Here is a 16,335-nt window from a genome sequence, read left to right on the forward strand (position 1 = left end):
AATTGTAATTGTATTATTGTATGTTTCAAGGCATTTTATTTTATTTACAGATACAACAAAAATCTTGTTCTTCTATCAATTAGTTTTCTATTAGCATCTTATGGACTAGTCACTTTTTTTGGAAGTGTTGGATTTATACTGGCTAATTGTCTTAATATGTTGTTTCGCATTGTACACAGGTAAGAATTTGGGGTTTCGGTATCTTTTTATAATTTTCATTTAAATTTGTGCTCACATATCAATAGAAAAATAAGGCTTTGTTTTCAAGAGGGACCAGGGTTTTTACAATTGGAATGTGTTTAATACTTTATGTATTCAATATGGAAAAAAAATAATAAATGCTATGTCAAAATTAAAATATTTGCTTAGTAATATCTCAATTTTTAACAAATTAAAATTTGCATTTTCAATAATTTCAACTGTAATAAACAATACAAAAAAGTATACTTCATAAACATTATGATCTGATTACTCTTTTAGTCGATCATCTGGTATCATGCCTGTTAGATTTCCTAAAGATATAACTGCTGGTTAGTGATGACTATTTCATTATGTATGCCCATGTAATGCTTGCTTGTTATATTACTTTCAAGTAAACCAACTAATGTTAATTTAAACCATACCATCGTACATTTAAAAAACCATTTTCTGATTCAGTTGCAGTGCATTTGTAAATTGCCTATATGGCTAGTGTTTATTGTAACAAATTAAAATCATTATCTGTTTCATACAGTATTGAAAGTCATCAAAGCAAATATGGAAGTAAGTGTAAGCTCACTTGCAAATACCTTTATTTTCAATAATAAATCAGCTCATGCATTTTCCAATTTTCTAGTTGAAGTGTTTAAAGATATAGTCAATAAGTTTTTTTTTAAAAATGTACATAAAACGTTAAAAAAAAGTAATTACTTATGCTAGAAAGAAGGAACTGGAAGTAAATATGTCTCTAGAGTAACTGAAGCTTTATTTATGTTATTCTTTTCTTTTATTAAATTACATACATTTTATCTTGAGCCCTATTGAACATTAATTTATAATCAAATGAGTGTTATTAGAATATATTTCTTAATCTCATTTGAATTGTATTAAATTCAATAATATTTTGTGCTTTTTTTATGTAATGTTTGATTAAATTATTGCAAGAAATTAATGTATTAAAAAAAAGAATTTTCGGGGATTTAAATATTGATATACTGCCTAATGATTTCTAACAACATTGAGAACTATAGTTTTCACAAACTAAGAGTTATTTTATAAATGATGAAAACTTTTAATTATTATCACAAATGTTAAATGTTTCCTTTCAAAATATTATATAAAAAATACAATTTGTATTTTTTAACTTTTTAAATTTCTTTAAAATAATAACTTAATATACAGTTATAAACATAGAAAATGTAACGTTCATATTAAGTGCAATCAAACTGCACTTATCTATCCATGTTTTTCAAAAAGACTTGTTATTTGTTTTAAGTCTGACAGAAAAAAAGTCTTGTGGCAAAATATTTTGTCATTGAATTAAGCTCATTTTATATGGAAAGATGAATTTTTTTTCTCTTTTTTTCAAATTGGATCATATAAAAAATCATTCAGTTTCCTTCCCTTTAAAATTGTTTTGTTCTTGTAATTAAAATGAATGCTTTTAGTGATTTTATAAATCATTTACCTAATATCTTTTTTAATAAAATTTCTTGCAGCTTCTTTTTCATACAGAACTATTTCAAAATATCCAAAATGTGGTTTCTCATGAAAATAATGCCTCATACAGTAATATTATTGGCTTTGTCTGTGATTTTCTGTATCACATATTTTACAGAGGTAAAAACTTTTATACATTTATAAATGTATTAAATATTTTATTAATTAAAGTGTTATCAAATTTCATGATGAAAAATCTTGTTTTCAAATAATTCAAAAAGGATGCATTGTGATTTTAACACAGCAAATTTCAAACTAAAAAGTTTGGAGAAAAATTATTTTTAACTGCAAATAATATGCTTTAATGGAATAAAAAAATCAAGTATGGTGCATTTAAACTTTTGTGTGAGTCTTGCATTTGCATACATAATCTCACAACTAATTATATTTATATTTTTCAAATTCTTTATTTCTGGAGGTTAGTTTTTTCTAAAGGAAATAAATTTACACTTTCAGGGATGAGATTTTAGCAGATTTTCGCTTTTGTCTCTCGAATTTCAGTCTTTTTATCAAAAACTCTGATTCTCTAAAAGTTTCGGGTTTTTTGTTATAAATTTCCCTCTTTTTTTGTGAAAATTCAGTCACTAAAATAAAATAATTATATTTATTTACGATTTTCAAAGATAAACAGAAAATTCAAACCACGTCCTAGTTGCTAACCTTTCTATTTTTTTACTTATTTTAGCTATTTTCTCCGATTTTCCGTATTTTTATCCGTCCGCTGGATAGCTTGTATTTTCGTAATTCAGACGTTTCTGTTTTTTGGCGTGAAAGCAAAAACAAAAAATCGATGTGGATTTGCAGTGAAAATATTTATTTGCCCATTCAATTAATCTTGTAAATTTTTATTTGTTATGTCTAAACAAAAGCAATACAAACTTTTAGAAATCCCAAGTCCAGACTGTGCAAGTATCTCGATTCTTATTCACGCGATTTTAATATCTGTCATCGATTTTCGTATTTACCTGATTTAAAAGTTACTCATTGTGATTCTTATTTACGCTACTTAAATATCGTACATTATGATTCGTATTTACGAGATTTAAAAATCCAATATTGTGTTTTGTATTTATGCATTTTTAAAGTCTCGATATTATTATCAAACATCTATTTTCGTATTTATCTGATTTAAATTTGAACGTTGCTATTCTTATTCAGGCGATTTAAATATTGTCCATTGTGATTCTTATTTACGATATTTAAAAATAAAATATCGCGATTTGTATTTACGCGCTTTTAAAACCCTATGTAGCGGTTCGTATTCACGTGAGCTTAAAATCCAATGTCGTGATTCGTTTTTGCGGTTGTAGTATCAAACTTCGATTTTCGTATTTATACATGCTTTAAAAGTTAGATATTGGGATTCGGATTCGTGCGATTTAAAAATTATGCATTGTAATTCGTATTTACATAATCTAAAAATTATGCATCATGATTTGTATTTTCGCATTTTTTAAATTCTATATAGAGTTTCATGTTCACAAAGATTTAAAAGCTTCATATCTGGATTCATATTCTCTCAATTTAAAATCATGCATATGATTCATATTCATACAGTTTTAAAATTAACCATCAGGATTTATGATCACATGGTTTAAAAGTTTAAAAATTGCACATTTTTGTCAAATTTTTGGATATATATATATATATATATTCATTCTTGGATTTCCTCTTTTTTGCTACTCTCATTTCTGCATTTTATCAACTTGGGTGTAATTTTTACAAATATTTTCGTTAGCTTAGTGACAAAAAATTTTTTCATTTGCATACAAACTATAAATTTAACGTTTCTATATTATTAAAAAGCGTATTATGTTTGCTTTTATTTATTATGATCTATGTTAGAACTCTTAATACTAATGCTTAATTTAAAATGGTTTTTGATATTTTAAGTAAAATTTAACTCATCTAGTGCTGTTATTGATTAGGATACTATCCACCAATTGTCTAATTGAAACTTTTTCCTTTTTAATGTCTAGAAACTTTTTTTACATTGGTTTAATTAACAGCCTAGATTTCCAAAACCATAATTTTTTGTTACGAAAAAATAATTTAATTTAATTTGTTCATTAATATTTTTTTTGTTACTTGACAGAATTATAAATTTACTCTCAAAATTCTACTTTGAAATAATTTAAACTTACAGTGTGGCAACAACTTACACAGTCTTGAAGTATTTTTAAATGTATTTTTATTAAAGATATTTGGAATAGCCACAATAATAATAGCTTGGACCTTTGCTTAAAACATATTCATGATGTTTCAAAGTGGCTCCCTGTAGCAACAAAAAAGAGTGCTAAACAGGACTGGAAATTTTTGACAAAGGGTGACATGCATTTGTTCAACAATTGACCCCATTCCAGACACAAGGGTTGCTTAAGTGACTTTAAACTTTCACGTTGTCTACCACACACCCTAACCACATGCATTGAAATTAAGTGAATAGGACAGCCATCCACATAGTTATGAAATCCGATTAATAGTTTTTGCACCTCTTCTGTGTCATTTTTGTCCAAAGTCCTATTGAAACACCCAATCTCCGTCACGGAAGTGGTGCAGGGTCTACAAAAGTACCACAGACTCAAAGATTTTATTTTTTACCTTGATTTAGACCCCTTAATCTATGAGAATGAGGAGTGTCTTGCAAAGAGCTCAAAATTCTCTTCAAACTATGACAGACTGTAGATTATAGCAATGCTTAATGAAAGCTGATTTTCTGGGAGTGCCAAAGAACCAGAACTTAGAGGTTGTACGCCAGCTCCATAGTGACCACCTTCCAGCCTGTGAAGAGAATTATCTCCCATCGCTAAGTTAAGGGAATTTTTCGTGTCTCACGCTTTTGTTCTTCTCTGTAAGGAACTTGAATTTTTTAAGGTTGTACGCTTTGAGGACGAGTCTTTTTTGTCATTTTCTGCAGTGATTCTTGATTGATTCCAGCGGAAGCAAATGATTTTGCACTTCCTTTGACAATACAGCTCCAGAATAGCTGAAAGTTTTTTTGGCGTTCAAATAAGCAGCATGAGTGAACATTATCAAACCGAAAAATTTTTAGAATATTTGATGAAGTAAACAATATATGACTGGGCAAAAAAGAATTTGTTTTGGGACACACTAAATTGTTCTTCTTCTTCTTCCTAATCCCCAAAATTAGCAGGACTAAACAATGTCCATGAAATTCATGACCCGGAGGAAGTCAGCCACCAAAAGTGGGTTTTCTAGAATGTCCCTCTTATCCAGTCCAAGACAGTCCAGGATATGTTGGGAAGAAGCCTGCATGTTGTGGCACCTGGGGCAGTTTAGGAAGATTTTAACACTACCCTCGAAAGAAAGAGACTTAAGGTGGCCGCTGGTAAGCCTAGTAAGCACCGTCTGATCCTTGAGGTTGCACCGAATGTTGAGTGCACCTCCTGGACGTGTGCTCTGGTACCAGTGATGTTTAGGGAGTACGAGCCACACTAAATTGTAACCTTGTTATACGTTGTCACTCTATAATTGTGGTCAGAACAAGTTTAGATTTGTGTTATTATCAAATGTTGAGGGAACTATTCATTACCATGTGTTCAAAATACAAGTAAGCAAATATGTATTACTTCATATGCATTGTTTATTGAACAATATATATTTTTTCTTTTTAAAAAAAATTGTGTGAAAATCTAGACTTAAATTAATTACTTTATTTTAGGCTTATTTTTGTTGTATGACTTTTAAACGTTGGATATGGCATTTACTGTGTGGCGGTTGGTGTTTTCTTCTATTAATTGTAATCATTTGGAATAAAGAAAAAGCCTTGATAAGTTTCATTCAAGAACAGTGGAGAATGCATAATAAGACAGATGCTAAACTGAAATCAACTTGAACTCTTCTGTGATACTTAACATTCATTTTTATAATTTATTTTTATATGAAATGTGATTTATAACATAGCTTATTTACATTAACAGTGCATAATCAAGCGCTTAATTTTTGTTATGGAAATTCGGCAATGCAATATTTAATTCTTTAACTGTTGATTCCAAACTCTGTTTGGACTTGATTATTTTGCAACACAATAACCCAGTTTTTAAATAGAGAAACATGTGTCCCCAAAATAACGAATAATTTCATAAATTCTTTTTTAAAAAAATTGCTAGACAAAAATGTATGGTCAGCTGCATCCTACTAAAGAAACCCAATTATTAATTCTCACTAAGCTAGAAAGTTCATAAGATAACACTGCTGAGTGAGAAAACTTATAATATCTACTGTGTGACTTTTCCTAAGACTCTGTTAATTTAGCTCTCAAATTGCACCACGTTGTTGCTGTAGATGTTTATTTTGTTCGCATATTTTTTCTCAACTAGCAGTGCGGTCTGTTGACCAATTTTATTATTACTTTTAAAACTGATTTCTCTTGTTTTCTAAGCAGAAATCAGCAAATCATAAATTTTTTTCTTAAGTGATTAGCGCAGTAAACCATCAGTCATTTGGGAAAGACTTGATACTAGGTTCTTGTGCAAATATGACCTAAAAGCTCAACAGTTAAAGGATTAAAGAATTTTCAAATGTGTTATTATAACAAGCACTCATTTTTACGAGTAGTTATTCTATACATTTTATTGATACTAATATTTTTTTTTCTAAAAGTTAATATTTATGAAAAAATGAAAAGCAATATATTTTGTTATTTATTTTTCTTTCAATCTTAAAGCAATAAAATACTAAACTGTAACTTGTGTATTTTTATTTAACAAAAACGTAAAGCAATCACTTCAGCTTTCTTCTTTGATTCCCTGAGTTCGTCTTGTTTTTTAACAAGTGCTCTCTGTGTCCGATTTCTAAATAGAATATAAAATTTTATTATTGTGTATTGGATTTAATTTATTAAAAAATATACATATTCAGTTCTTAAAAGTTATGCTTAAATTCATTAAAATACACTTTGATATATTACTAATAACAAGTGCCTATAAAATCCGTTGAAGAAAAATATAAATGTTTAATTTAATCATTTTAAAATTAGTTACGAATTTATTTAACAGGTAGCATTACTGACTAGAAAAATCTATAAAACAATGTTTTCTGCTGCATGTCAGACCATTCTAATTGAAATATTTCTATGGGAGTATATTACTTTTGTCGTCAGAATGCACAGGATTGTTGTTGCAAAGGGTGACTGTTTTGAGAATAGTTTTTTCTCATTTTCTCGTGTAGTTTTCTCAGCAGCACCCATCTATTGACAAACTATGTAAGTAAGTTTGCAATTTGATGAAAAAATATCTGGTGTCTTGCAGGATATTGAGAATCATATACTTAAACTTTGTTCTTATTTTTAAGGGGTATGAGCATTGTACTCCTTGTTTAGTTTTCAATCACAAGTGTAACAAAAAAAATTAATATGTTGAATCCATTTTTCGGATGTAACAATCTTAAAAAGTTTCCTAACAGCCCGCTCATTTTGAAAACATAAAATCAAAAATGGTGCTGCTTATTATTTTTTTTAATTTATTGGAAATTATGCTCAACATGTTTAGACTTTATTACTTTAATGTAAGTTATCCATTGCACAAAATGAACTTCATTTGCACTCTCTCTGAAAAATCATTTTTTTAAATTTTATTATTATTAACAGATCTGGATTTGGAATCTAAAAAACATGATCTCAATAGTTTACTTAAGAGAAAGGTTTAAAGTTTGAACCTCTTATTGTTAATATTACTTTTTGCATCTTTCACCAGTTCTCCAGTACTTTTATAGTGAATCAAAACATTTTTTTTTTACATTATTGTAAAATTTATTTATCCGAAGATGATTCCATGTAAATAATTATTATTTATTGTTTATTTTCCCAAAAATCAAATAAACAAACTCTTCCAAAATTTGATTAAAAACAATTTATATTCAACTAATATAATTAAATTGAGTTAATTGTGTGTTAAAATTATTAACGAATTTATTTACACAACTTCAATTCGGGTAAATCCGTGGCTAAAAGTCTTCTAATGTTTATTAAAGGATTTTTTCAATAAATATTATAATTAAAATTTCATTTCTTATTAATTATTAACTTATCTTATCCAGTATAATAATTATCTTGCACAAACTAAGTTTCAGGGCAATCCAAGGTAACAAAGATCAAATGTGATTCTGTACTTCAGTAACAACAAGACATAAAATATATAAAACATTCTGCTCCATTTAATTTCATATTTTGTAATCTGGCAAAATCTTTACGAAAATATTTTAAAATCATTTTTTCAAGTTGTCAATAAATAAATAGACATTTGATTTCGTTACTAGCTTTATGTGTTACATTTTTCGTTTCATTCTGTATTTTACATGAATTTATGTTTTTTGCTTGATATGTGTTTTTTTTGGTACTTCTAACATTGTTATATTATGCTTTGGCTATGTTAATACAATATTAGAAAGCACTCTAATTTGCAGATATAATTGTGTAAGCTGACTGCGAGATTATGTCTTTTAATTACTGGCTTTTATATTCTTAATTCTTTCTTTTTTTAAATTTTTAATCAGTTCTTTTCAAAAAAAGTGATATTGAAAAGCAAAATAATATGGAAAAAATCCTGACATACACAATTTCTTATCATGAAACTACTAGTTCTTACATTTGAATGCCTATTTGCAACTAATTTACTTCATTAAAAAAATTTAAGAATTTATTTGCTTCTTAATTTAGCAAATTCAATATTGAAGGTAAAATTATTAAATAATTTTTTTTTATTTCAGTCCATCTTTTTATTACTAAACCAGAAAGACGAAGTCATTTTATGTATGTACAAGATGGTTAAAATTAACTCAGAACTCAAGGACTAGTCATTAGTGTTCAACATTTCACATCCGAACTTCATATGCAGGATGAGCATAACACTCGCACACATCAAAGTTTATTAGTCCACGAAAGTACCAGATTGATAATTTAAATTAAAGTAAAGGAGCGCAGTTATTAGTTTAAATGTGTTGACTTATTTTTAGCTAACTTTAGATGTTGAAATAATTGCTGGAAATGCTATCCTCCTTTCGTGAATTCCAAAGTGTGTTACATTTAACAGATATTGAAAGGCAAACGCTTTAAATGTTCAAAATGCCATTTCCCTTTTTTAGATTGGAAGTACCACTTATCCCGAGTATCATTTTTCTTTTGCTTTTTTGCCAGCAAATTCAGAATAACACTTTAGCTACAATATTCATTGTTTTAGGTAAAGCAATAAATCTCCATATTTAACAACTAACGTTTCACAAATGCAGTCTCTGAGCATGAGATCACCCATACAATTGAAAAAATTTGCATTGCCATCCATAAGGAGGAAATAAAAATTTAGTACATTTTTACTGAATTATGGACCATTGAACTTTAATGTGCATGATTTCACACTCTAAAGCTGTATGATATGTAAATCACATTGAGGTTTCAGTAGGAAAATAATTGTATGAAATGATGCTAAGTCGCGTTATAATAATGAAACCATATACATAGAACCATATGTGTTGCTAACACAGTGGTACCCTTTCAAAGGTATACTAATGGAACATGCAGTTTTGTAAATAATAAAAATATTCCATTATTCCTTAATATATTTTGTACTACCTAGGTGGCAGAATTCCAAAATATTTTTTCGGGCATAAAGCTGGATTATATTTGAAGTAACATTCACTAGAACCTGACTTACAAGTTTCTGAATACTACTAGTTTTATTTTAACCGGAATACCAATGCCACATTATATTTAACATTCTAATTTACATGAGTAGCACATTAATTGAAAAAAGAATAACAAAGTTGACATGAGCTTATAGTTTTTCTAAGAATGAACCTTTGAAAACTATATTCTCTTTATACCTAAGTCTGATACTTAAATTAAGTTTCAATTCTTGTCAAGTGGAAATGCAACAGTACTGCTACGGTTGAAATTTTCTCTTTAACCCTTTCCGGAACAGTAAATTTCGATTCAGAATTTTAGTCAGACCCTAGACAGTACATTCCAAGTAAATTGACATATTTAAGCTCTTTGTTGTTTGAAGAATAGTGTTTGCTAAACGTTAAAGGGTGAATGTTGCAGTGCTCGTTTTTCACATACCTTCAGGAAAACAAGACCAGCTTTTGCTCAAAATGAAAAAATCATTTTGAAACTTTTCAGAAAATATATTTAAGAAGTTATTTTATGACCTAAATGTAATTATTAAGCAAAATTCTATTTTTTTTTAATACAATTTTAGAGCGGTATACGTCTTTTAGTTTTGTGTATAATTTCCAAGTGTTGATTAATACTGATTTGTTGTGACTTTTCTCTGACCTCATTCGAAAAGCTGGTATTCAGCTAGAACGATAATATAATCCAAATCATATGAGAGCAAAATAATAACATATTGCATTGTAATAGATATAAATTAACTTTATGAAACAATACATTACGAATTATAACTCAGACTTTACGTGAATTAATAATTTGCTCTTTATTCTCGCAAACAAGGTTCTAAATTCTAAGCTAATAAAATTTAGTACATAAAGAATAAATGAAAATTGTAATTCGATATTTCTATGTAATTTTAAATTACAATTCTTCCAGTAAAATCGTTGAAATTCGAAGGATGATTTTTGAAGCATTGAAAAATAGTATTAAGAATTTCACTAAACTTTTGTTCCTGATAAATTTAAAAGGCTTGTTTTTTATTTAACCAGTTATTGTTCGTGAATTAAAACATTTATATCAAGTAAGGATTTAAGACATTACCCAGTGTTAATCCCTTAAACTTGTATTGCTTGCTGAGCTGGATATTCACGACCACCACCAGAAAATTCATTATTTTCTGAAGCACTAGCCGATGCACTCGCACTAGAAAATGATTGTCTTTGAGCTATTGGGAAAGAATTTTGTTGTCCGAAGGCTGGTTGTCTGGAGTAATTTGGCGCATTGTTATAATCTCTTTGGAAATTTCTATTATTCTGTCCTTGTTGAGGAGAAACATATGGTCTTGAAACAGATTTTGAAATGAATTGTGCATTATTCGGCGGTAATATGGCTGGCCTTTCATTGAAATTGTTGTTTCTTTCAATAATTATGTTTGTTGGAGTTTCGTTTTCCCTCTTTATCGTAGCTTCATTACCTCTATTTACTGGTGCTTCAAAATTTGTTGTCGCTGCATTTGCAGAATTGCTATTAGGTATTTCTCTTGGACGAGCATTTTGCGTAGCCATAGCTGTTGCAACATTTTGTAATACTTGAGTGCACGCCACCATAGTTGCGAAATTTGTAAAAGAAAATATTTTAGGTACACTCCAATCTGAATGAATGTTTTTCATGTCTTTTGAAATTTTTCCCATAGTAGAAATTAATTCATTGTAGTTGTAACCATTTTTAGTGATACTTCTTATGCACGCTGCTTTTAATTCCTCCATTTGAGATTTGGTGTTGGCATCAGGACTATTAGCTAAATAGTTAGCAAGTCCTGTGTGTGGATTTTGAGCACTTTGATCCGGTGAGTGATTAGGTTCTGCATTGAAATTTTGGATTGGATTTGTTTCCGATCCTTGGTTTGCACCTGGTCCTAAATTCGGAAAGGTATCCTTATCTGTTTTCCCGGGTCCTTCATCTGGTGCTCCTCCTGATTCTTGAACTGGACTAGAACTAGACATTTTCTTCTGCTCTTCATCTGTATTTGGTTCCATTCCAGATCCCCAATAATCGGTTTCTCCTGGTCCATCCTGTGGCCCCTCTCCAGATTCTTCCATTGGGCCATCGGTCATCGCTTCCTCAGGTGCGAAGTTTGGAGAATTATCTATCTCTTGATTTGGGGCGTATTCTGGTCCTGCATTGGACGGTTCTTGGTTCGATGCTTGCTCTGATGCCTGAACAGGTAAAGAATCTCTATTATGCCATGGACCAAATCCTTGGTTTGAAAAAGGAACTACTTGATCTGGTATTGATCCAAACCTTCCGCCAATAGGTTTAGGGTACTGATTTGGCCCACCACCTGGTCCTTGATTTGGTATAAATCCTGGACCAGTATTGGCTGGTCCTTGATTTGGTATAAATCCTGGACCAGTATTGGCTGGTTCTTGATTTGGTATAAATTCTGGACCAGTATTGGCTGGTCCTTGATTTGGTATAAATCCTGGACCAGTATTGGCTGGTCCTCCATTCGGAGTATTAGCAAATCCTTGATATGGTTTCCACTGCCTTGGTCCTGAATTTTGATTCGGTATTGGACCTTGATTTACTGCTTGGCTAGGTTGTGGTTGCATAGAATCTGATCCCTCATTTAACACTTGATCTTCTCTCTTATTTTGGTTTAATGATGAATCTTGCAATTGCACCGAATCCGGTACTTGGTTTGAGGCAGAAGATGGATTACCATTTGAATTATCGCTTGGAGCAGCAATAGGAGCAAAACCTGGTTCTTTCCAAGAAGCTTGCTCAGCTTTTGGTCTTCGAAATATGCTCCAAAAACCACCAAACGGAGACTTTGAATTATCTCCTGCATCGGTGGAAGAGCTACTTGATTGAGCTGGATTTTCACTTGGTTTCTGGAAAAATGGCCAAACCCTTGGACGCGCTGCTTGGGAGTTGGAATTAGTTTCTGCATTTGCAGAACTACTTGATTGAGTTGGATTTTCATTTGGTCTTGGGAAATATGATAAATACTTTTGATTCGGAGCTTGAGAATTGGAATCAGCTTCCGCATTTGTGGAAGAGACACTTGGTTGAACTGAATTTTTATTTGGTTTCTGGAAAAATGACCAAAACTTTTGACGCGGAGCTTGGGAGTTGGAATTAGTTTCTGCATTTGCAGAAGAACCACTTGATTGAATTGGATTTTCATTTGGTCTTTGGAAATATGACCAATACTTTTGATTCGGAGCTTGAGAGTCGGAGTTAGCTTCCGCATTCGTAGAAGAGCTACTTGATTGAACAGGATTTCCATTTGGTTTCTGGAAAAATGACCAAAACTTTTGACGCGGAGCTTGGGAGTTGGAATTAGTTTCTGCATTTGCAGAAGAACCACTTGATTGAATTGGATTTTCATTTGGTCTTTGGAAATATGACCAATACTTTTGATTCGGAGCTTGAGAGTCGGAGTTAGCTTCCGCATTCGTAGAAGAGCTACTTGATTGAACAGGATTTTCATTTGGTTTCTGGGAAAATGCCCAAAAACTTCGACTCGGAGCTTGAGAATCTGTATTAGCCCCTGCGTTTGAGGAAGAGCTATCGGGTTGATCTTGAGTGGGTGTCTGTGGCCTCTGAAATAAATTCCCAAAACTTTTAAATGGTGTCTGGGAGTTAGAATCTGCTTCTGCAGTAGCAGAAGAACTGATTTGATTATTATTATTATTTTCCTCTGGTTCTTGATTTGTATTTGATGTTTCTTGCCAATGTTCATCATAATCACAATTTTCATCTACGTCAGCAGTTGTCGTTAAATATTCATTTTTATTGTTTCCAGGTGTAGTATCCACATCCTGCTTGGTATTGTAATCGTTTGAATTATAATCAGTGTATCCATCATCGTAAGTATAATATTCATCATCATACTGCTGATTGTCTGAATCCGCATTTGCATCACTGCTTGAGGATGCTGATGCAACAGCGACTGCATTTCCATTTTGTGAATTAGCTGGGGAAGAAGACGACTGAGAGGCTTTTCTTTTAATGTTATTCAGATAAGGAATAACTAATTTCAAATACTTTAAAATATTTGATCCAATAGATTTTGCTTCAGCTTCACAATCGTCTCCAATGAACCCTGTTTGAAACAACGGAACCATAACAGCTTTTGACATTTTTTCGCCATATAATTGACTGTTGGTACCTTCTGGTAAACGCATCATATATATTTTAGAAAGAGCCTCTATTTGGTCTGCACTAATTTCATATCCACTATCGGTTGCAGCTCTTTTGTTAACTTCAGGAATAATCATGGAGGCAAAAGATTTCGGAGTCGAAGTATCAAGTACTTTTGGAAATATGGTTGAGTTTGTTAGATACACAAATAACGTTTCTCCAAATCTTAAAGCGCATGCTTCCCTACTGTCTACATTATCAACCTGTGGTGGTTTATGCTTGTGTTTTCGATGGCGAAAAGCACTTGCACTGTCGGAAGCTTCAGCATTCGGTGCGTTGTCTATTTGTTCGCCATCTTGTTCTTGGTTTGAAGAATCATCATTACTAGTTTCTGTTTCTGAAGCAGCTGCACTTGAAGCATTAGCAACCTGATTTGGTTGATTATTGGATGGATTATCAGCAGCTTGATTGGGTTGATTATTCGATGGGTTATCAGCGGAAGCAACAGCTGTACCAGCCTGATTTGGTTGATTATTGGATGGATTATCAGCAGCTTGATTGGGTTGATTATTCGATGGGTTATCAGCGGAAGCAACAGCTGTACCAGCCTGATTGGGTTGATTATTTGGTGGATTTACTGCTGAGGTGGTCGGATTAGGTTGATTGTTTGATGGATTTGCTGCTGTGCCAGCCGGATTGGGTTGATTATTTAATGGATTTACTGCTGTAGCAACAGCTGTGGCAGCCGAATTGGGTTGATTATTTGGTGGGTTAACAATTGGAGCATTGTTTATGGCGACCTGATTGGGTTGATAATTGACCGCATTTGGTCTGTTTGCTACGTTTAATGGGAACCTATTCACGAATTGTCCTGGTTGGTATCTGTTTTGATTTAAATTTTCTATGCGAGTAACTTCAGGTCTATTTCCTAATACTGGTGTCTGAATCTGGGGCCCTTTTGGATTCATTCCTAAATACGGAACATTTGGAGGGGCGTTGAAATTTCCACCTGAAGGTACATTATTAACTGCTACTGCAGAAGAAGCACTATTTGAGGGGTTTTGTTGATAAATACTTGGAAGGTTTCTATTTTGATTAGGCTCTGTTCGTGGAAAATTACGGTATAGATTGTTTGGTTCCGTCTGTTTATTCTCTTGGAATGTTTGTGGTTGTGACTGACCTTGTATAGGTCTAGCAACACTTGAATCTGTTGGTCGCTCGGGATTGTTGGCAGGAATATTCCACTGTCTAGGGAAATTGTTTGGTATTGGTTTAAAATTGTTTTCTTGCGGTAGATTGTTGACCTGAAAAGGAGGTCTGTTTTCTTGAGCAATTTGATTGCGACCTGGAGGAAACTGAGGTCCTTGATTTAAAATAGGTGATGGTTGATTATTTGTAGGTAACTGATGATCAGCATTTGGATGGGGCTGATTAAAATATTGTGGCCTTTGAATAAATGACGGCTGATTAAAAGGAATTGGCCTGTTAAAACCCGGTGCAGGTTGTCCATTAAAAGGAATTGGCCTGTTAAAACCTGGCGCAGGTTGTCCATTAAAAGGAATTGGCCTGTTAAAAGTTGGTGGAGGCTGATTGTTCAATGGAGGCTGTTGGTGGAATGTAGGTTGATGTTGATTGTTTACCGGAACCTGGTGGTTAAATTCTCGTGGGCTTTCATTGTTGATGGGAAATTCCCTATTAGGCTGTTCGTTTGTTGTAGGCATTGGTTTTGAATTTGGTGGTGGTTGGCTGTTAAGAGGTGAGCGCTGATTAAATGGAACGAATCCTGGATTTCTAATTGGAACCTGTTGATAGGGAGCCTGTGGAAGCACGGGAGGAGGTCGCTGAACGGGTGCGTTATTTCCACTCTGAGCAGAACTGCTTGCAACAGCAGATGGACTGTCATTGTCGTCTTGATCTTCTGACAGCATGAAATCAACTGCCTTCCCTAAATTACGAACAAAATGAGCATGTGGTTTTCCAGTTACTCCTATGTAACAATTTGCAATCATATCCATTATTTTTGCAGTAACCTCGTGTGCACTCTGTCCAGTTAAAACCATTTGAGATTTAACTAGCCCACTTATTTCACCAGCAAGAGCTCCATTTAGCATTTTCGCCTCAGAACTCTGCGAAGTACTCGTCATAGCATTAGAAGCTGCAAGCATACTGCTTTTCACATCATTTATACTGTTTTTAGGAATGTTGCCGAATTGTGGTTCATTCATTAATTTTTCAGTGATGCAGTTCATGAAATTATTAGCCATTTCTTTGTTACACCAAACGCAGAAATCTTCTTCTGCCACCACATACTGTTTTGCTAAAAGCAATAGAGTCAAAGATATCAATAAAAGTCTTCTTGTCATCGTACATTTGAAGGAAATGAGTATCTCTGATCAATCTGTATACTTTTATTTTTCTTTTGGTATGCGAGTCTAAGAAGTGCTTCGGAGTGAAATGCGCACAATAATTACGCGCATTTCATTTGTTTCTCAGGAATGTGACATCAAAGAAGTTTTTCGTCAAATAAAATCGTGACATAGGGATCTATTTAAAGTCAGCTGCAAATACTTAAGAAAAGCGATAAGAGACGGAGGTGTGAGCTTAATCTATACATTATCACGATCTTAATAGTATTATGCATAAGAATGCAGTATAAGCGGTTTTTGACATCAAAATTCGAACAAAATATACTTATACACATTTTTTAAATAAAATCTGAATCTATACTAATTCAAAATAATCGATTTTTAAAGTGTGCACATGAATTAATTTCGCAGATTTTCTTTGTATGAAAATTTCACTACATTAGTTGTTCGTGCTTTTTTTCGCTTTTTAGCTTAATTTATATACAATAACATTCA

The 16,335-nt window shown here is 32.0% G+C and overlaps 2 protein-coding genes across 4 annotated transcripts in view; one reads left to right on the forward strand and one right to left on the reverse strand.

Annotated features, from left to right (window-relative positions):
* LOC107436512 (man(5)GlcNAc(2)-PP-dolichol translocation protein RFT1) overlaps nt 1–6,406 on the forward strand; it is a 33,503-nt gene extending 27,097 nt beyond the window's left edge. Inside the window, exons 12-14 of the mRNA XM_016048260.4 lie at nt 51–179; nt 1,698–1,818; nt 5,381–6,406. Coding sequence (XP_015903746.1) covers nt 51–179; nt 1,698–1,818; nt 5,381–5,554 — 424 coding nt within the window. The 3' untranslated portion in view covers nt 5,555–6,406. The remainder of the gene's footprint in view (nt 1–50; nt 180–1,697; nt 1,819–5,380) is intronic.
* LOC107436513 (uncharacterized) lies at nt 6,404–15,973 on the reverse strand. 3 transcript variants are annotated; one of them, XM_087151234.1, is made up of 3 exons: nt 13,993–15,973; nt 10,427–13,902; nt 6,404–6,512 (listed from the first exon to the last, which is right to left on the reverse strand). In XM_087151234.1, exons 1-2 carry the CDS (start codon nt 15,835–15,837, stop codon nt 10,441–10,443), a joined length of 5,307 nt encoding a protein of 1,768 aa, XP_087007360.1. In that variant the 5' UTR covers nt 15,838–15,973; the 3' UTR covers nt 6,404–6,512; nt 10,427–10,440. The 3 variants fall into 3 exon arrangements, with proteins under 3 accessions (XP_087007360.1, XP_015903747.3, XP_087007359.1); XM_016048261.4 differs by having other exon boundaries at nt 10,427–15,973; XM_087151233.1 differs by lacking the exon at nt 6,404–6,512 and having other exon boundaries at nt 10,124–13,902.
* Nucleotides 15,974–16,335: the final 362 nt, after the last annotated feature.

The sequence above is a fragment of the Parasteatoda tepidariorum genome, chromosome 9 (genome assembly GCF_982258835.1).
Source record: "Parasteatoda tepidariorum strain Cologne lab strain chromosome 9, Ptep-v5.0, whole genome shotgun sequence".
NCBI lineage: Eukaryota > Metazoa > Arthropoda > Arachnida > Araneae > Theridiidae > Parasteatoda > Parasteatoda tepidariorum.